This window comes from Oncorhynchus mykiss, chromosome 27, assembly GCF_013265735.2.
Source record: "Oncorhynchus mykiss isolate Arlee chromosome 27, USDA_OmykA_1.1, whole genome shotgun sequence".
NCBI lineage: Eukaryota > Metazoa > Chordata > Actinopteri > Salmoniformes > Salmonidae > Oncorhynchus > Oncorhynchus mykiss.
Genome location: NC_048591.1, coordinates 10437011 through 10457248, shown reverse-complemented (window position 1 = coordinate 10457248; position 20238 = coordinate 10437011). Strand labels below are relative to the sequence as shown.

Genomic DNA, 20238 nt, shown 5'->3' with positions numbered 1-20238 from the left:
AGGTGGTGCTGCTGTGCAGCCAGCTGGTCTACATGAAGGTCTGGGCATTCCTGGACATCAGCTTCCTGGACCGGCTGCTGCAGAAACGCCTGGAAAAGAAGATCATCCTAAGGACCATCAAGGTGAGCCAGAGCTCTGGGAGCTAAGCCAAGGCCATTTAGGCCTACCGACCTGCGTACCAATCTGTGTCCTGGCATTGAAGCGATTTACTGACACAAGCTCCACACACTAGCCTGCTGTGTTCTCCTGCCCAGTGAACAGGGATATTGCAGGCATTTTAAAGTGTGTTTGGGTCATAAATGAAACAGCCTTCAGCTGGGCAGTCATCTTTGTCAGTTCTTAAAGGGGCAGGTCCCATTTTCCTTCCTTTACTACTGATGACACTTAATGTGCTGTACCTTGCTATAGCAACGTGCATTACTGTATTATGTGAGCAATATACTGTCTGGTTTATAAGCTGCTTGTGTTTGTGTCCCAGGTGCGGATCTACATCAACAAATATGATACTCAGGACGAGGATGAGCAGCTGGAGGAGGTGTACTCTCGCTACAGACAACTCATCAACTCAGAGCTCCACTACTTTGCCATCTCCTACCCCATGCTCTGACTCCTGCCTGACAGACACGTGGGCCCATAAAGACAGCATTTTTTTGTTATATTAGCACCAGTTAAAGGAAGAGGAGGAAGGAACTACAATTTGATGCACAATCATGATGGGTCTGGCAAATACACACACTCTCTTACACACACACACACACACACACCGCCATCGCTGTAAATAAACACACACTCCACAACTCTGATCCTGCTTTTCTTCAAACCCAAATATTGTATTAAAATTGATGCAAACAATACAAGCACTCCAACTTTCCATCACAATGTATACCTCATATTTTATTTATCAGTCAAATGTAAAATGCTGGCCTGGGTATGTCAGCATAATCTAAAGAGCCCCGCTGTGGCCATGGTCTAGGCTTGTCCCAGATCTGTTGATGCAAGACAGCACAAAGAGATCAGGGACCAGGCTTGTCATGGTGGGAGTGGTATTCAGAAGCTGTGGATGGAGATGGGCTGGCGGAGCTGGGTGCAGATGACCTCGTCGATGTAGAGGGAGTGGGACTTGACCTGGATCTCCTCTTCCAGGATCAGCTGGGAGCGGGTCAGGGCCAGCAGCTCCATCTCCGACTGGGCCTGGGCCTCTCGCAGTCTGGCGGGGGTCACAGGGTTGACACAGGACAATGGGAGACTACTACAACTCATGGCAAATAGGCAAAACATTCAATATGTCATTCACATAATACGCTCGGAACAGTCTCTTAACCAGAGATGCTGTATCTACTAAACAAAAAGACTTGAAATGAAAGCTGTGATATCCTGTTTGTGTAACAAAACCATGAGTGTAGAGAATCACTGATCACTGGGTTGTGTCAGGATAACTAATCTTATACTTCGTACAGAGCTAAAACATGACTGTAAAGTATTACAAAATAGCTTGACTTGTAGTTGAAGTGAAAATAGTGGCCAGAAATCCTAGATAGGTTAGAAGAGATCAGTAGGAAGAGTTACAGTAGACAGGAAAGTGGAGTGCATCGTCACCTCTTGATGTGTGCAGTGAGCTCCTGGACCTCGGAGAGCAGGCGGACCTGGGCCGGGTCATGGCAGAGCTCGATGCTGGGTCTCTGGCTGCGAGCGGACAGCCGTGTCTGGGCCACCTTCAGGGGACCTGCTTTGTCGTCGATGGCCACGCGCAGGGCCTCCAGGTTGCACTCCTGGCTGGCCACCTCTGACAGAACCTTTTAAGGGGGAAAGGAGGGAAATCATTCCAGAAACGAATCATAGGGGGAATCATTCCAGTAACTAATCATAGAGGGAATCATTCCAGTAACTAATCATAGGGGGAATCATTCCAGTAACTAATCATAGGGGGAATCATTCTAGTAACTAATCATAGGGGGAATCATTCCAGTAACTAATCATAGGGGGAATCATTCCAGTAACTAATCATAGGGGGAATCATTCTAGTAACTAATCATAGGGGGAATCATTCCAGTAACTAATCATAGGGGGAATCATTCTAGTAACTAATCATAGGGGGAATCATTCCAGTAACTAATCCCAGGATGACATGTAACTGAGTGGTTAAGAGCGTTTGGCCAGTAACTGAAAGGACGCAGGTTCAAAACCTTGAGCTGACTAGGTTTAAAAATCTGCCGACGTGCCCTTGAGCAAGACGTGTAACCCTAATTGCGCCTGTACGTTGTTCAGGATAAGACCGTCTGCTAAATGACTGTAATTTAAAATGTGTGGGAATTGCTTCAGTAACTAATCATAGGGGGGGGGGGGGTTAAGCATATAAAGTACGTTTTTTCACATTCCTGCTTACCTTTACCAAGTGGTCCTCTAGTTGTCCTTTGGCTGCCTTGGTCTCCTGGACCTGCAGCCGGAGGGCAGTGCCCATAGCGTTGTGCTGCCTGCGCATGTCAGCAGCCGTCTGCTCCAGAAGGCTGTCCACCAGAGCCCTCAGCGACAGGGAGTTGTTCTTCTCGCGCTCTGCTTTGAGGATGTTGATGTTGGAGAAGGTCTCCCACTCCTCTGGTGTCACAGTGGCACTAGGATTGGAGGGATTAAATGTTGAATGTTTTTTGTTCAGCGTGTCATGAAAGGACGGCAGGTTAACCCGGCTGTACCTCAACCGGCCGTGATTGGGAGTCCCATAGGGAGGCGCACAATTGGCCCAGCGTCGTTAGGGTTTGGCCGGTGTAGGCCGTCATTGTAAATATGAATTTGTTCTTAACCGACTTGCCTAGTTAAATAAAGGTAAAATAAAAAATAAAAACCGGTAGAAAAGGTTTAGATAAGTAGGGTGGTTAGAGGAGGTATTACACTGACCTCTGCTGGCTGAAGGGAATAATGCTTCTAATGGACCTACTGTATGCAGAATGCCCCAACTATCCATTCTATTTCTATCTGTAGAATTAGGACTTTTGCTGCAGGTGAGACTGCATTCCTGGTGAAGATTAAGGGATGATCTTTTGTTTCATTGTATTTCCTACTGCCCCACATTGCACAAACACAAAGTGTCAGCGTTTTACCCTGGTGCTGCGAGCAATGTCTGACTTGTTGCGTTGTCAATATTCGGGGAGGCGCTTGTGAGGATGGAGCAGAAACCATCAATCTGCTCTGCTTGGAACTTGTCCCGTAGGTCCTTCTCGAGGTAGTACTTTGCAGAGCGGTTCAGTCTGGAGCCAGAACAGAAAAAGAAGGAGATAATGAGACTTGATCGTGTGTGTGTGATGAACCACTTCCTCCCCTCACGCACCTGATCTGTTCATTGGTCTGCTCCAAGGTGCGGTTCAGCAGGGATGCCACTCCCTCGATCACCTCCCTCTCCTTCATCAGTTCCCGCTCCACGTCGTCATGTACCAGGTCAATGGAAACACGCCTCTGCCTGAAACACACATGGAGACAGATGGTTACTTAAGGCAAAAATCAAAAGTAGGGTATAACGCGAATGTCTAGGGAAAGGGGGATACCTAGTCAGTTGTACAACTGAATGCATTGAACTGAAATGTGTCTTCCGCATATAACCCAACCCCTCTGAATTAGAGAGGTGCGGGGGGCAGCCATAATCAACATCCACGTCATCGGCGCCCGGGGAACAGTGGGTTAACTGCCTTGCTCAGGGGCAAAAAGACAGGTTTTTACCTTGTCAGCTCAGGGATTCGATCCAGCAACCTTTCGGTTACTGTCCCAACACTCCTACCCACCAAGCTACCGAAGGTTTGTGAATTCAAATCTCATCATGGATAACTTTGGCACTTTCGCTAATAATCAACTTTTCAACTACTTACAACTTTTTAGCTACTTTGCAACTACTTAGCATGTTTGCTAACCCTTTTAGCGAACCCTTTCCCTAACCAATCTCCTAAACTTAACCCCAACCCCTAACCTAAACCTAAAGTTAGCCACCTAGCCAGAATTTGTAACATATCATACATTTTTTTTTAAATGTAACACTGTACGTTTAGCAAATTCATTACATTTTGTACATTTTACAAATTGGTAACATATAATGAATTGTAATTCGTAACATATCAAACAAAATGGGTGATGCACATCCACAAATGAATACATACCATATGAAACGTAACATATCATACTAAATGGAATCCCTAGAATTTACATACAGCATAATACGAAATGCTCTGATACCAGGTTGCACGGCGACTGAAGGATCTCCTTCTTATTTATCTGTTGGTCTTAGTCTGGTGACTCTAGGTCCCTGTTGGAACATTGAGCAGACTCCTTCCCACCTATTTGTGTATCACTGCATTTTCCAACTGACTGATTGGGAGTTTACTCCTCACCGTTCAGTCAGGCACTGCAGGGCAACTCTGAGGGGCTCGGCACAGCTCTCCAAGGCTCTCTCCACCCGGCTTTTATAGGATATCAGCACCTCAATCTCCTGGACAACCTCCTCCAACTTCTTGTCCAGCTCTGTCCTCCAGAACTTGATGTCATGGATTCTCTGCTCTGAACACAGAGATAGGATGGTTAGAATGGTGTGTGGTTGGGTATTATCAGAGGTTGTCATGTAATGTATGTGTCATTACAAAGTGGAACAGACAAACCATTCGTTTGCAGGGATGGATCAACCACTACTTTGACAGAAACAGATTATGTTATCACCTCTTCTAATTGATGTCATCTTACCCAGTCTCTTGTTGGCATCCTGTTGCATGCGTTTGGCTGCCATGCCACTCTCCTCTATCAGCCTCTTACTCTCAGCCGTGAGTCGCTCAGAGCGTGAACGCTCAGCCTCCGCATTCCCATAATGTATTTGGTTTGCAAGCCTCCATTCTGGTGGCAGGAACTTGGGCGGAGGGTCCATCAACCTAGACATTTCTCCACTGCAATTATTTCAGTCTGGAAGGGGGAAACAATAATCTTTCCTTTCAATAAAGAAACAACATCACAAATGTCACTCAATAAGGCAGATTAATAAGTCAGATCATGTTTTACCAAAACTAGTAATTAGCCTGGCAAATTACCAACTAAATAGCAATTAGCTACAGTAGCTAACTAGGATGGGCATTTATTTTATTTGACTCGCTAGCTAGCTAGCAAGTTGTCATATAAACTTGAGCAAACTAGCTAACAAACATGGCTTGCAAAATGTCAGTAAAATATAATTAGCGAGCTGAATCTCTCTTCTTACCATACCTTTACTGTGCGGTGTGAAAAAAGTTGCAACAATGTTGCCCGTCTTGTCCGCAATGAATTAACGCAAGGACAGGTTGTAAACAAACGGTTGCCAGGTCAACGCAGTACGTCGTAATCTGGGCGGAGCTATCAACCGCGGGAAATGTAAAAGGCCAGCGGAGGGATCAGATTTGGATTCTAACAACATCTGTGTGATGCCATTTGCTAGCTACCGTTAGCTAGCTTAGCAACGATGTCATCCAGCAACAAAAACAAGGACAACTTCGTCGACAAGACAGGTGGAAGGCTGTGTTGCTCCAAAAATTATATGGAGATCAGTAAACTCAGAAAGGAGAATGCATATCTCAGGAAGTCATTGGATGAGCTGTCTCCTCAGAAAGGAGAACAATCAGATTCTGGAAATAACAAGCTTTTATTAGAGAAAATCCTGTCACTGGAGACTCTACGGGAGAAGAACGCTCAGCAGCTGCTGGCCAGAGACCAGGAAATCTGCTCTCTTTGGCAGCAGGCCCATGCGGCAGAAGGTGAGACAGTGGCCGGTCTGCAGGCCCAGATAGACCACTATGTCAGGGAGGCCGACCAGAGAAAAAAACTCTTCCAGTCACTCCAAGCCGAGACAGAGGACGTTAAGAACAAGCTGGTGTCCGTGTCTGCTAAGTGCCAGGAGCTGGATAGTAGACCTGGCGCTAAGCAGCAGAGCTGCCCATCAGATGGACAGGTGCTCACCACCAGTACTGCAATGAGCCACGACCACCTCACAGATGCCCTGGAAAAGAACCAGCAGTGGCTGGCCTACGACCAGCAGAGAGAGGCGTATGTGAAGGTGGTGTTGGCCCGGGTGTTTGGGCTGGAACAGCAGCTGAACCAGGCCAAGCAGGCCCTCGCACAGCAACATAAAGACGCCCACTCAGAAGAGAGGTCAGTGCAGATACAGAAGCACTATGAGAAATTGTTACTGACGACCAAGAGGGAGCTGGAAACTCAGAGAGAGCAGGTCAACACAGCCCAGAGACAACTGTCTGAGCTGCAGTGTAGGTATGAGGAGAAGCAGAGAGAGGTGGGAGAGGTGAGGCAGCAGTTCCAGGCAGAGAGGCTGAGTATCTGGCAGAGTGTCCAGAAGGAGAAGCGTCGCTCTGGGGACAGAGAGGGCCATCTGTGGGATGACATGGAAGAGCTCCAGGCTAGACTAGAGGAAAAGGAGACCAGGTCTGCTGAGCTCCTAGTACAGGTGAATCTACTGCAGAAATCCCTACTGAGCCTGCATGAGGAGCAGAAACGCGTCACAATTCTGGAACAGCAGATCCAGGTGTCTGCCAAAGACCTGGAGGATGAGAAGCGAGACTGTCAGTATTTACAACAACAGCTCCACAAGGTGTTGAAGGAGTTACGCAAGGCAAAGGACCACGTTGCCAAACTCGAGTCAGAGAAGGGGCAGAGGGAGTTGTCCCGCCTGTACGAGGCCAGCGCTCACTGGAGACCCCCAGCACCCCTGAAGCGCTCCAAAGAGAGCGTCACCTCCCACTCTCAGGTCCCCAAGCTGCTAGACGAGAGCTTCTTAGAGTGCCCCAGCTGCCGAGCCCAGTACCCCACCAGGCACCACCGAGAGCTGCTGGCCCACCTCGAGCACTGTCTGTAAACACTGTCTGGGCTGTACAGGGCTGGAAGCATAGAAGTAGGCCTAGATCTATCCAATCGATTTAGAATCTAGTCTTATTTTTATGGCTGGGAGTACCCGCCCCAATAAGGAAGTCTGGAATAGGCTCGGGGGGACATTTTCCCATTCTAAAACGCACTAAACTTCCCTTTTCAAAATGTTATAGCTGGTGCAAACGCCAGCTGCAATGCCATGGTTACTTTGTGCACTGCGTCTGTGTGTTGAGCAGAGTCAAATGTAATTCCTCCATGTATACTTTAATGTAGCTTGGTCCTGGATTGCTACTGGATCAGATTGGCGATCAAACTGGAAATAGCGCTTACTGTATACTGTAAGGAACGCTGCTTCAAGCCAATGAGTGTATTTTATAAAGCCCTTTATAACTGTTAAACTTGTTTACTCACTCAACCTTTGAATTTTTTGGACATGTTTGTCTCTCTTTGACTAAAGTGTAAATCAGTTTCCTGGTTTAAAATACTTTAGATCATTTTGATGTTCAGAGACTGTTGGGCATTGTTGTTCCTAATGTCCATTATTATTATCCTTCTATAAATCTTCTAAATACCCGTTAATAAAAAAAAAAAAAAGCTTTCTTGTTCTAGAAATGTATAGTTCTTGTTTCCAACTAAGATGATAGTTTGTAAATGAAGCAAAATCCTATTACAATAAAATAAAAAGAGGTTACATTGTATCAAAGAAGGTCTAGAAATGACTGACTGTATTTCTCTTCGAGACTCGTGATAAATGACAGGCCTCATCATCATTTAGATGTTTTACTTCATTTAAGCCTTAAATGGGTTACAGTATAACATTTGTATTCATTCATTTACCACATTTGTTACTGAGAAAATAGAGCACTCCTGATTTTCAATATACTGAACAATCTTTACAAGTAAATGTACAAGCGTTTAAAGACATTAATAAAATACATTTGAACAGACCTCGCTTATGCTGAAATTGGTCGCAGAAAAGTACAAGTTGTACAGATGAAATGTTGATGTGTACAGTACAAACAAGACGAGACCTGCATGTTTTAAGAATAAGAACACTGATTATTCATACATTTCAAATGCAGCAATAAATAATCAAATAGGAATGACATAGTTTTGTACCAAAGTATCCGGGGAACAGTTATCTACAGGTTGTTAACATTGAGGCACTTGTTGAATCCACTTTTTCTTAAATAACTTTTCATCCCCAATCACACTGCCTAGAACCAAAATTACTTTAATAATATGCATAAACCAGTAACCTTTACGCACATCTATAAAAAGGGCATATGGTCATGAATATGAACAAGATCAAATTGTGCAATATACATTGAACACCATAAACCATTGGACAGTGACCATTGTTTTGTATTTTTGGTTCTGTACTCTAGCACTTTGAGTTTGAAAGGATACCATGACAACGAGGCTGAAGTGCAGACTGTCAGCTTTAATTTGAGGGTATTTTCATACATATCGGATGAACCGTTTAGAAATTATAGAAGCTTTAATACATAGTCCCCCCCATTTTCAGGCATCAAAAACATTGGACAGTTTAACATAATGTAGAATAAAGTAATCATTAATATATGGTCGCATATCCTTTGCATGCATTAAAGCTGACAGTCTGCACTTCACCCTCATTGTATCCTTTCAAACTCAAAGTGCTAGAGTACAGAACCAAAATAACAAAAAAATGGTCACTGTCCAATGAATTATGGCGCTCACTGTATTTCTCAAACATCTCCTCTATTAAAAACTGCATTGAAATGGAATAGCATAGCACAAAGAGTTTTTGTTAACAGACGACTAAGTTTGCAAGGGGAAAATAAAAATATATGAAGCATTATTTTAAAAATAATTATGAGATAATCATGCATTTATGATATCATTAGATGATTGGTCAAATGTTCAAAACAGCCACGACTTTGATGTCAATGTTCAACTTTTGTACAAGCTACCTGGAACATCAGACAATGTCCAATGTGTTCTGTATGAATCCAAAGAGACAAACACCAACAACAACAAAAAAATACACTGAACAAAACTAAGACTGAACCTTTCTTAAAGCGACACTGCCAATATCTCTCTGCGGCTGATTTTAAAAAGTGGGATCAACATCTGAACAGAACAGAAATAAACACACAGGTTACTGTTGCCACCACAACTGGCAGTGGCGAACAAGACAGCTAAACAGTACGATTCATTAAATTCAAAGTGCACTAGCCTATCATTTCTAAGTAACATTCCATGACTCCAGCAGCACCGCAGCTTGCAGACAGGCAACCAAAGGTCAAAAGGGCAGGTGTGTAACAGCATAGACGGACAGACAGTGTTCGAGGGCATGTCTGGTCCACTCACAGGTCCTAACTGGCTGTGGCCTTGTCAAGGCCGTTGATGTTCTCCGGCGCGAGACCTTCCTCAACGGCCACTTTGGACTCTTGTACCTAAAACCAGACGGAGAAATTTATAAATCCAAACTTCAAAATGGAGAATCTCCAAGCTTTTTAGTCCAGGACATGGCTGAACCTGTATCCTGAAAACTGTCCCAAAATGTATGTGAATGTATAAGAGCATGTATGTATATTATCCATGTCTGGACTGTCCCTTGGTGGCTTACAGTAAACCTGCACTTACCTTAAAGGGTGAGCTAATGCCCACAATGCATTGGAGCGTACTGCAGTAGTAACAGAGCACACACTCCCCTCCCAGCACCGGAATCTCATCCTTGCTCACATAGACCTGGATAAACACAGAAACATAGTCAAGCATCACCGTGTCATAAAACACAAGAGACGCGTGCGCGCAGTCATATTACCTGGGTGAGCTCGTCATTAAACGAGACCTCATCATCCTTCACCCAGGTGTAGGTAATGTAGTCCGAAACACTCCTGAATCCCACCTGTAAACACACAAACACACACCTGTAAAAACTACATGGATGACGATACAGTACGACTACGGTTGAAAAGAACATCGGAGGGTTAGGTCGACACTGACCTTGTAGAGGCCGATCCAGTCCCAGGCGCTCGAAGGGAAGGGCTGGAGGGGGCTGTAGATCACCATGGCGTCAAAGTCGGCGCTCCATTCACCCTCGGCACACACGCGCACCAACGGCGTCTCGTACATCTTCCTCAACTACAGTGTGGGGATAGACAGGAGGGAACGGCAGAACAAACAGAGGGAAGAGGTGGTCAGGATTGGCTAGAGGGTGAAGGAGCATAAAGCAGTATACAGTAGGGTAAAAATGTATTTAGTCAGCCACCAATTGTGCAAGTTCTCCCACTTAAAAACATGAGGCCTGTAATTTTCATCATAGGTACACTTCAACTATGATAGACAAAATGAGAAAAAAAATCCAGAAAATCACATTGTAGGATTTTTTATGAATTAATTAGCAAATTATGGTGGAAAATAAGTATTTGGTCAATAACAAAAGTTTCTCAATATTTTGTTATATGCACCCTTTGTTGGCAATGACAGAGGTCAAATGTTTTCTGTAAGTCTTCACAAGGTTTTCACACACCGTTGCTGGTATTTTGGCCCATGCATATCTCCTCTAGAGCTGTGATGTTTTGGGGCTGTTGCTGGGCAACACGAACTTTCAACTCCCTCCAAAGATTTTCTATGGGGTTGAGATCTGGAGACTGGTTAGGCCACCCCAGGACCTTGAAATGCTTCTTACGAAGCCACTCCTTTGTTGCCTGGGCAGTGTGTTTGGGATCATTGTCATGCTGAAAGACCCAGCCACGTTTCATCTTCAATGCCCTTGCTGATGGAAGGAGGTTTTCACTCAAAATCTCACGATACATGGCCCCATTCATTCTTTCCTTTACACGGATCAGTCGTCCTGGTCCCTTTGCAGACAAACAGCCCCAAAGCATGATGTTTCCACCCCCATGCTTCACAGTAGGTATGGTGTTCTTTTGATGCAACTCAGCATTCTTTGTCCTCCAAACACGACGAGTTGAGTTTTTACCAAAAAGTTATATTTTGGTTTCATCTGACCATATGACATTCTCCCAATCTTCTTCTGGATCATCCAATTGCTCTCTAGCAAACTTCAGATGGGCCTGGACATGTGCTGGCTTAAGCACGTCTGGCACTGCAGGATTTGAGTCCCTGGCGGCATAGTGTGTTACTGATGGTAGGCTTTGTTACTTTGGTCCCAGCTCTCTGCAGGTCATTCACTAGGTCCCCCCGTGTGGTTCTGGAATTTGTGGTTTCCATTTCCTAATAATTGCTCCCACAGTTGATTTCTTCAAACCAAGCTGCTTACCTATTGCAGATTCAGTCTTCCCAGCCTGGTGCAGGTCTACAATTTTGTTTCTGGTGTCCTTTGACAGCTCTTTGGTCTTGGCCATAGTGGAGTTTGGAGTGTGACTGTTTGAGGTTGTGGACAGGTGTATTTTATACTGATAACAAATTCAAACAGGTGCCATTAATACAGGTAACGAGTGGAGGACAGAGGAGCCTCTTAAAGAAGATGTTACAGGTCTGTGAGAGCCAGAAATCTTCCTTGTTTGTAGGTGACCAAATGCTTATTTTCCACCATAATTTGCAAATAAATTCATAAAAAATCCTACAATGTGATTTTCTGGAATTTTTTTCTCATTTTGTATGTCATAGTTGAAGTGTACCAATGATGAAAATTACAGGCCTCTCATCTTTTTAAGTGGGAGAACTTGCACAATTGGTGGCTGACTAGATACTTTTTTGCCCCACTGTATTTGCATCATACCGTTTCACTATCAAGAGTCATATTGGAAAAGCAGTCCAGGGCCCTTATTCAAAAAGCACCTCAGAGTAGGAGTGCTGACCTTGGGTCAGTAAGTGTTGCCTCTTAGATCATAATGAACAACATTATATGGACAGGAAGGAACTGGTTTTAGATCAGCACTGCTACTCTTAAGACTCTGTTCATACGGTCTCAGATGTGGGAATGGGAAATGCCGCTGCCTCAGTCACCTCCAAGGTAAAGATGCCGATCACAGGCTTGTGGTCGCTGACGCCGTACTCCATGTTGCTGGTGTACGAATCCTGCTTGAGTTTCAGAGGGAACTCTTCCTCCTCCTCCTGCTGCTTGGTGTTCTTCTCATCCAGACCAGAGTCCCTGTCCTCGTCCTTCTCCTCCTCTGGGGGTGACTCTTTAGGCTTCACCCTCCACAGGATCCGGTCTGTCCAAGCCGGCTTACGCATCTTACCACTGGGCAGACAGACAGACGGGCGGACGAGAGAAGAGACAGGGATTTAGTGAGAGAATTTGTAAAGCGAGAAAGAGAATGATTGTCAGAATTGGAGAGATGTAGAGAAACAGGAAAACGGACAAGCGAAGAGATTTAGTGAGAGACGATCAAGGAGGCAGATGTAGAGAAACAGGAAAACGGACAAGCGAAGAGATTTAGTGAGAGACGATCAAGGAGGCAGATGTAGAGAAACAGGAAAACGGACAAGCGAAGAGATTTAGTGAGAGACGATCAAGGAGGCAGATGTAGAGAAACAGGAAAACGGACAAGCGAAGAGATTTAGTGAGAGACGATCAAGGAGGCAGATGTAGAGAAACAGGAAAACGGACAAGCGAAGAGATTTAGTGAGAGACGATCAAGGAGGCAGATGTAGAGAAACAGAAAGTAAAATCAGTAGATCACTTAGAATGCATGCCCAATACATTTATTAATTCTAGTAGTATGCTAGTGTGGACATTGGAACAAAGCCTGTGTATGAGAGAATGACATGAGAGTGTTAAGAGATGGAGAGAGTATGACAAGTAATCTCATAAGGTAGCCGGATTTCTGTAGCGTTTTACCCATCTCAGTGTCACTTCAGTCTGCTCGACATGATGGATCAGATTCCACAGTGCTTTGTATCCTTTCACATCCCCTCATTAGTCGTCTCTCACGGCTGTATTAGTTCGCCACCCCGTCTCACTGGGTGACTCATGCAGTGAGTGCCCTCTCAGTTGTACTGATTCGTGCACAGTGGTGGAGGCTGTATGTAATGACGCTGACACACAAACACGCGCGTACGCCCCCACCCCCCACACAAACACGTGCGCACACATGAATGCATACAGCGACAGTGCATTCGGGAAAGTATTCAGACCCTTATCACTTTTTACAAATGTTCTTATGTTACAGCCTTATTCTAAATAAGATGAAATCATTTTATCATCAATAACAAGAGACATTTTTGCAAATGTATTACAAATAAAAAAGAGAAAAGTCTTATTTACATAAGTATTCAGACCCTTTGCTATGAGACTCGAAATTGAGCTCAGGTGCATCCTGTTTCCATTGATCATCCTTGAGATGTATCTACAACTTGATTACCTGTGGTAAATTCAATTGATTGGACATGATTTGGAAAGGCACACACCTGTCTACATAAGGTCTCACAGTTGACAGTGCATGTCAGAGCAAAAACCAAGCTATGAGGTCGAAGGAATTTCCCGTAGAGCTCCGAGACAGGATTGTGTCGAAGCACAGATCTGGGGAAAGGTACCAAAACATGTCTGCTGCATTGAAAGTCCCCAAGAACACAGCAGCCTCCATCATTCTTAAATGGACGACGTTTGGAACCACCAATACTCTTCCTAGAGCTGGCCGCTTGGCCAATCTGAGCAATCGGGGGAGAAGGGCCTTGTTCAGGGAAGTGACCAAGAACCCGATGGTCACTCTTGACACAGCTCCAGAGTTCCTCTGTGGAGATGGGAGAACCTTCCAGAAGGAAAACCATCTCTGCAGCACTCCACCAATCAGGCCTTTATGGCAGAGTGGCCAGACGGAAGCCACTCCTCAGTAAAAGCCACATGACAGACTGCTTGGAGTTTGCCAAAAGGCACCTAAGGACTCTCAGACCATGAGAAACAAGATTCTCTGGCCTGAATGCCAAGCGTGACGTCTGGAGGAAACCAGACACTACTCATCACCTGGCTAATATCATCCCTACGGTGAAGCATGGTGGCGGCAGCAGCATCATGCTGTGGGGATGTTTTTCAGCTGCAGGGACTGGGAGACTCGTCAGGGTCGAAGGAAAGATGAACGGAACAAAGTACAGAGAGATCTTTGATGAAAACCTGCTCCAAAGCACTCAGGACCTCAGACTGCAGCGAAGGTTCACCTTCCAACAGGACAATGACCCTAAGCACACAGCCAAGACAACGCATGAGTGGCTTTGAGACAAGTCTTTGAATGTCCTTGAGTGGCTCAGCCAGAGCCCGGACTTGAACCCAATCTAACATCTCTGGAGAGACATGAAAATAGCTGTGCAGCGATGCTCCACATCCAACCTGACAGAGATTGAGAGGATCTGCAGAGAAGACCGGGAGAAACGCCCCAAATACAGGTGTGCCAAGCTTATAGCGTCATACCCAAGAAGACTCAAGGCTGTAATCGCTGCCAAAGGTGCTTTAACACAGTACTGAGTAATGTGTCTGAATACTTATGTAAAATGTGATATTTCCATGATTTATTTATTTTTTTATACATTTGCAACAAATTCTAAAAAACTGTTTTTGCTTTGTCATTATGGGGTATTGTCTGTAGATTGAGGAGAGAAAAAAACAACAACATTTAACCAATTATAGAGTGAGGCTGTAACGTAACAAAATGTGGAAAAAGTGAATGCTTTCTGAACACACTGTATACAGTGATTCGTTAGAAGTCCATAGTGACAAATCCAAGCAGCAGGACAGGAGGTTGTGCTGTATATAGCTAGTAACCATGCTTGTTAGAACCTGACAGCTGCTTACGCCCACACAGAGGCAATGGTACAGTCGGCTAGCAAAGCTTCTCTCTCTCTCTCTCTCTCAGAAAGAGATGGTATTGTGGGGGTTAAATTAATTATCCTTAACAAATCCAGAATACTATGTCCACTGAGCATGGCAGCCATGGCACTGATACGTATCAATGGGATTTTCAAGCGGCTTCATATGAAGATAACAGCGACTGATATACCGCAGGTACTGTTAGAGGAAACTGTGTTAGCTGCAGACAACTATAGTATATATATATATATATATATATATATATATATATATATATATATATATATATATATATATATATATATATATATATATATATATATATATATATATATATATATATATATCTATCACATAGCATTCACATCAGCAGAAAAAACACAACAACAACAAACAAGACAGCAAGGTCTGCTGTCCTGTAGGCACCATTCTCTGGTGGGAGAGAGAGGCATTTAGACTTCCCATAGCATAAATCTATCCATCACCGTCTTACAACAGTTCTAGTGGGCTTATTGTGCAGGAGCAGAATACTGCTGAAGGAGGATTCGGGTGGTATTAAGAGAGGGGTGTTGTGAGCAGCTTACTGAACACCAAACCATGCCTGGCGGGACCCGTGAAATCAAAAGAGAGCAGAGGGTTTGAATAATAGTGTGTTGTGAGGAGAGCGGGGAGTCAGCTCAGTAAGAGCAGGCGGAAAAGACGACGCAAAGGAGGGAAATCTGAAAGAAAACAACGGTGAATCCTTTATAGGGGCGAAGAGTTACCTGCTGTCATAGCGGTCAGAGAACCTGTCGAATTTGTACGTCGGTTGAAAGTCCAGAGGTCCCTCGTCAAACTCCTGCAGGACAGCCTCCTTCTTCTTCATCATGGTCAGCTGATGCAACAACACAGAATGACAAGACAAGCATCACATTTGACATCCTCAGGCGATACGACGGCAGCATCCCAAATTGCATCCCATTCCCATAAGAGCGCACTTCTTTCGGATCAGAGCCCTAAGGGCCCTGGTCAAAAGTAGTGCACGTATAAAGTGAACAAACAGGGTGCCGCCTGGGACACATCCTATGTCTTACATGCAGGAAAACAAAGACAACAGCACATGTGTTAAATGAAAAGCCACTGTCCGTTTTCTACTCCAGTCAAATGTAGGTATAGTATTCTCCAAGACAGAGCAAAACAAATGCATCTCCCATGAGTCTGACCTGGTCTTTGCTCCACAGCAAGTTCAACTTATGGCTCGTGATGCAGTTGCGCAAAAAATGCATGCCGTGATCTTGGATGCGGAAGTTCAAATCCCCAAACCAAAAGACCAGCCTGAGAGAGAGAGAGAGAAAGAGTGAGAGGCCACTGTGAACGTTCAACACAGAGAGAGCACAGTAGTACTTAAAATCCTATCACAAGCAGATGCCAGGCTCTTCCACTTATAAAACACTGAGGCAGCAACAGTGTGAATAGAGAAAAATGCCCACTCAATTGACAACGTGCGTTTAATGTATACCGACTTGTGGTCGAGGACGTGGGGGGCCTTTTTGGGGCCGAAGGTCTGCGTGTCCAGGATGTACTCGAACTCGTCGACGCGCTGCGAGGCGTACTGCATGTGTGCCGCCAGGTGACAGTTGAGGAAGCAGAGCATGTGGCCGTAGAAAGACAGGCGGATGGACACACCACCTTTATTCCCCTGTTGGGCGCAAGGTCAATCGATCAAACGTACGAATAACACCCTTCTTCTGCGAGGCTCACACACATAATGCCTTATAAGTGCATTTATAATGCCTTGTAACACTCGCTATAAGGTGCCATAACAAGTAATAACATCCACTGAGCCTGACCTTACCCAGTAGCCGAAGATGCCTGTGCGCGTGTAGGTGTCGTGGATGTCTCTAATGAATGGAACGTGGGCCAGTTTGGAGAAGAACAGCAGCAGGAGGCCCTGCATTCGGATGGAGGACACCTGCAAGCACAACAAGACTGTCATCTAAACCTGGGCAATTCAGGGTCTTTATGTAACCGGGAAAAAGACTAATGGCAGACTCAAAGGGTGGAAGTGGAGAGACACATAATATGCTAATTATATCGCTTTGAAAGACAAAGAGGTGAAAATAAACTGAGGACAAATTATGTTGAGAGCACATTTGTCTGTTGATTCAGACTAAGGCTGGTGGCATAAAACTAGTTCAAACCGGTCTATGGTGCTGGAGTGGTATTGTTAAGTGTTATGAAGCCATATTGTCCTACTGTTGTACCTTCAGGTAGCCTCGTGGTGCCAGGCTGGACATGAAGAGATGGCTCCAGGAGTCCTCAACGACCATGTCTATGATGAACCTGTGAGGAGCAGCGTACACCTCCTGGAGACTACGAGACACACACACAGTTTATAACTATTGTTGCCAGTAACATTAATATCATGCAAATAAACCTACTGATGCATTTTCTCCATGCCACTGAATAAACCTGGTCGACTTTACACAGGAAAAAACAGATTTTCCTGTCATGCCATTGTACTGTCTGTCTCAATCAATATCCAATCAGCATGCCGTAGCTCCGTAACTCACCCAATCACGTAGAGGTCTGGGGTCTTTGGGGAGTTCAGGTGAAGCAAGGAGCTGATGTCATCTGGAGGATCAGCTGTAGCGACATTCCACGTGACCATGTGAAGCCTGGAGGGAGTGAGAGAGAGAGAAAGAAAGAAAGAAAGGAGTGAGAGAGTAAAGAGGGGGCGATGGAAAGCAAGAGAGAGGTAGAGAGGGAGTGAGAGAGAGAGAGAGAACAGCAGATCATGATTCACTTGCACAGCAGTTTTCTCTGAAAATCATTAGCGCAAAAGACTGACAAATTGGACTGCAACTTTCAGAAGCTTATTTAGTTACACAACAACATCATGTTTAGCCAGTCTTGAATGGACCGTGGTGGTTGATAAAGCCTAGTCACATCTCTCTAACCATAGTCTACATCAATTCAAAAAGAACACTTCTCAACAAAGAACAAAGCCCATCCATTTCCATGTCCTCAGCACAGAACTAAACAGAACACAGACGTACGATCTCTATGGTCCTAACATCATTAGCCGTTCTGTTAACAAAAGGACATTTAGGGTTATCAAACCAAAAGATAAGCATGCCAAAGATTACGATCCAGAACGGAAGAGACGGCACACACTGCCTGCTCTGAGCTCAAGAGGGTGATCAACCAAAGGTCCAAGGCCTAAAATCAAGACATGAAAAATGTTTCTAACTTCTCTATCAACGAAGACCCTCTGTATTCAGATAAAAGACAGACAACATTGGAATAAAATGGAGAAATCATTGCTGGGCATTTTAGTCAAGAAGATTTAAAACAACTCTGATGTTAAACAAACAGAGAAAGAGGAAGTCAAGTCGAAATAAGGCCAAAGAGTCAGAAAAGAGGAACTCTGCAAAGCCTATAAATGTCCACCTGAAGTTGTCTTTCTTGGTCCGGTTGGCCCTTTTACCACAGACGAGGAAGGCGTTGTCCAAGCTGCGTACCACCTGCTCTTGGAGCTGGGGCGAGGGGTCCAGGTCGTCCACGCAGGTCATGAGCTGGGCGAGGCGCTGGCGCAGCAGCAAGCGGCTGCCCGAGGACTGGGTGGCAGAGCTGGCTATGCTGTCCGAGCGGACGCGCCCTATGGGCGAACCGAACACCCGGCGGATCTCATCCATTGTGGGTGAGCTTCTGGAAGGAACCTCGGTGTCGGGAAGAAAGGAGGAAAATATGGAGGTGGTCACAGATGCAATGATGAGTTCAGAAAGGCAGGTGGTTCTCCCTTGTTCACAAGGGGAATGTTTCACTGGAGATCAATAGTTTTTCCTTTAAATGGAGATTTGGATACTTGAATATTTGTAGAGATCCTAGGCAGTGTCTTCTACAGTGGTCCAACTGCAGATTTATGTCCTTGACAATTCTTTCTTGTTCCAAGATCCATCAATGGGAGACCCTCATCATTGCACTTTCCCGTGGCATCCTGTGTGAGTCTGAATTTGATATGAAAGACCATACAGAACTCCTGATGTCGCAAAAGCACAGAAATGGCTACAGTATAACAGGTTGAAGAAGAATAGGATAGACCAGTTAAGACAGATCTGACGACTAATGTATACTTTTGGAGGAGCAATGATGCCTTTCATAAAATCCAGCCTCTGGAAGTGAATAAGGGACCTGAGAATATTTGTGGAGGGTCTGAAGTAGACTGAGAAGGATTACGGGTTAAGCAGGATCAAGAAGGGGCCACGTGAGACCCACTATGTGAAAACGACCCCTTAATGCTAGAAAATGCAACTTAGTCTGTAATCATTTGCTAAACACCAGTCCACAATGAGGAAACTTCTAGCAAGGCTTAGAAGAGAAACACAAAGTGCCAGTGGTGGTAGTAGACCTTGGGCCCAAATCATCTGCTTAACTGAACTTTCCTTCGATTTGGAAAGAGTGGCATGGATTATTTCTCTAATATGTGTGGGAATGCAATGCATTGGGAAACCTAATCAGAACAATACTCCCAATATTATGCTCTCAGCTTTGTATTGGGTGCTGGCACTGGTAGACAATGTGAAGTTGCACTGTGTTCTGTCTGGGGGAATACAGACCTAATAAGGAAATAGTATGCCTGTGTGCATGCATTCCAATTACATTTCTGAATAGCCTGCAAAGATATGATGTAGCCAACAATCCAACCATGTGCAGTTCTTTGTCAGTTCAAATGCTATGCTGCCTGCACCACCACCACCGCATTGCTGAAAAGGATACTGGGTGGGTAGTGTCCATTGACCGTAAACAAATGAAATGTGCAGTGTCTCCTTATGGGCAAAACATCTTCGCTAATAAAAGTTGTTAGCTAGAGCTCCTATGACCACAAGGAGACATTCAAACCTGAAAGTGTCCTCGTTGCAAGAGTTCTTCTCCATGCTGACTGAGTTCTTGACTTGTGACTGGGTGTCTTCTCTGGTACCGTCATCATTCTCCATAATCTCACCAGCTGCAAAATCATGGAATCATGATAACGGTACAAACACTAATTTAAACGCATGATATGAACACACAGCAATATGTTGTTTGAATTTTTCTTCTTCTAAGTATTGAATGTCAAGACAGGAATGTTAGGAATGTTTTTACACATTAGATGAGAAGTTAGCTATGCCAGTAGGTAGCTAGCAATTAGCTTCGTTCCTTTAAATTAGCTAGCTAACGTTAGCTAGCTATTTGATCTGTGTTAATGATTACCACAGATTAAAATATAGTACAGATAATACTAAATAGTACAATATAGTACACATAATAAATGTACAATGTTCTTACTACCTGGCAATGCCTGTTGTTTTGTTGTAGCCTACTCTATTTCTGATTACAGAAATTCTCCACGAAAAATTACAATTTGGGTGTGAGATTACCCAAAACACTTTGTTTACGTTTTGCACATGCGCTTCCTCAAAGAAGATCGCCAAGTGACCGCGCTTCTTCTTCTACGGTATTACGGCAGTCCACAAACAAGCATTAGAGAAGAATGCCGCCACCTACTGTATGGTCGGTAAACTATATAAAAACAACATCAATTATAGGCCGGTGAAAAAACCAACATCTTATAAAATAAAAACCTCCCA

At 44.5% G+C, this 20238-nt stretch overlaps 3 protein-coding genes across 4 annotated transcripts; 1 reads left to right on the top strand and 2 right to left on the bottom strand.

Moving 5' to 3' along the window:
• Window positions 1-873: 873 nt before the first annotated feature.
• LOC110507527 (tektin-1) lies at window positions 874-5323 on the bottom strand. The gene is made up of 8 exons (XM_021587570.2): window positions 5224-5323; window positions 4714-4926; window positions 4368-4533; window positions 3320-3448; window positions 3093-3239; window positions 2384-2609; window positions 1597-1793; window positions 874-1207 (listed from the first exon to the last, which is right to left on the bottom strand). Exons 2-8 carry the CDS (start codon window positions 4901-4903, stop codon window positions 1048-1050), a joined length of 1215 nt encoding a protein of 404 aa, XP_021443245.2. The 5' UTR covers window positions 4904-4926; window positions 5224-5323; the 3' UTR covers window positions 874-1047.
• Window positions 5324-5393: 70 nt separating this feature from the next.
• Window positions 5394-7564, top strand: LOC110507526 (centrosomal protein of 55 kDa-like). Its single transcript, XM_036964736.1, has one exon. It carries the CDS (start codon window positions 5456-5458, stop codon window positions 6857-6859), a length of 1404 nt encoding a protein of 467 aa, XP_036820631.1. The 5' UTR covers window positions 5394-5455; the 3' UTR covers window positions 6860-7564.
• Window positions 7565-7634: 70 nt separating this feature from the next.
• LOC110507525 (inositol polyphosphate 5-phosphatase K) lies at window positions 7635-20100 on the bottom strand. 2 transcript variants are annotated; one of them, XM_021587569.2, is made up of 13 exons: window positions 19940-20100; window positions 19511-19616; window positions 17182-17286; window positions 16873-16981; window positions 16464-16580; window positions 16132-16307; window positions 15832-15943; window positions 15394-15503; window positions 11833-12070; window positions 9865-10002; window positions 9683-9766; window positions 9502-9606; window positions 7635-9311 (listed from the first exon to the last, which is right to left on the bottom strand). In XM_021587569.2, the coding sequence occupies exons 2-13, from the start codon at window positions 19603-19605 to the stop codon at window positions 9231-9233; spliced, it is 1470 nt and encodes a 489-aa protein (XP_021443244.2). In that variant the 5' UTR covers window positions 19606-19616; window positions 19940-20100; the 3' UTR covers window positions 7635-9230. The 2 variants fall into 2 exon arrangements, with proteins under 2 accessions (XP_021443244.2, XP_036820630.1); XM_036964735.1 differs by lacking the exons at window positions 19511-19616; window positions 19940-20100 and adding an exon at window positions 18062-19478.
• Window positions 20101-20238: the final 138 nt, after the last annotated feature.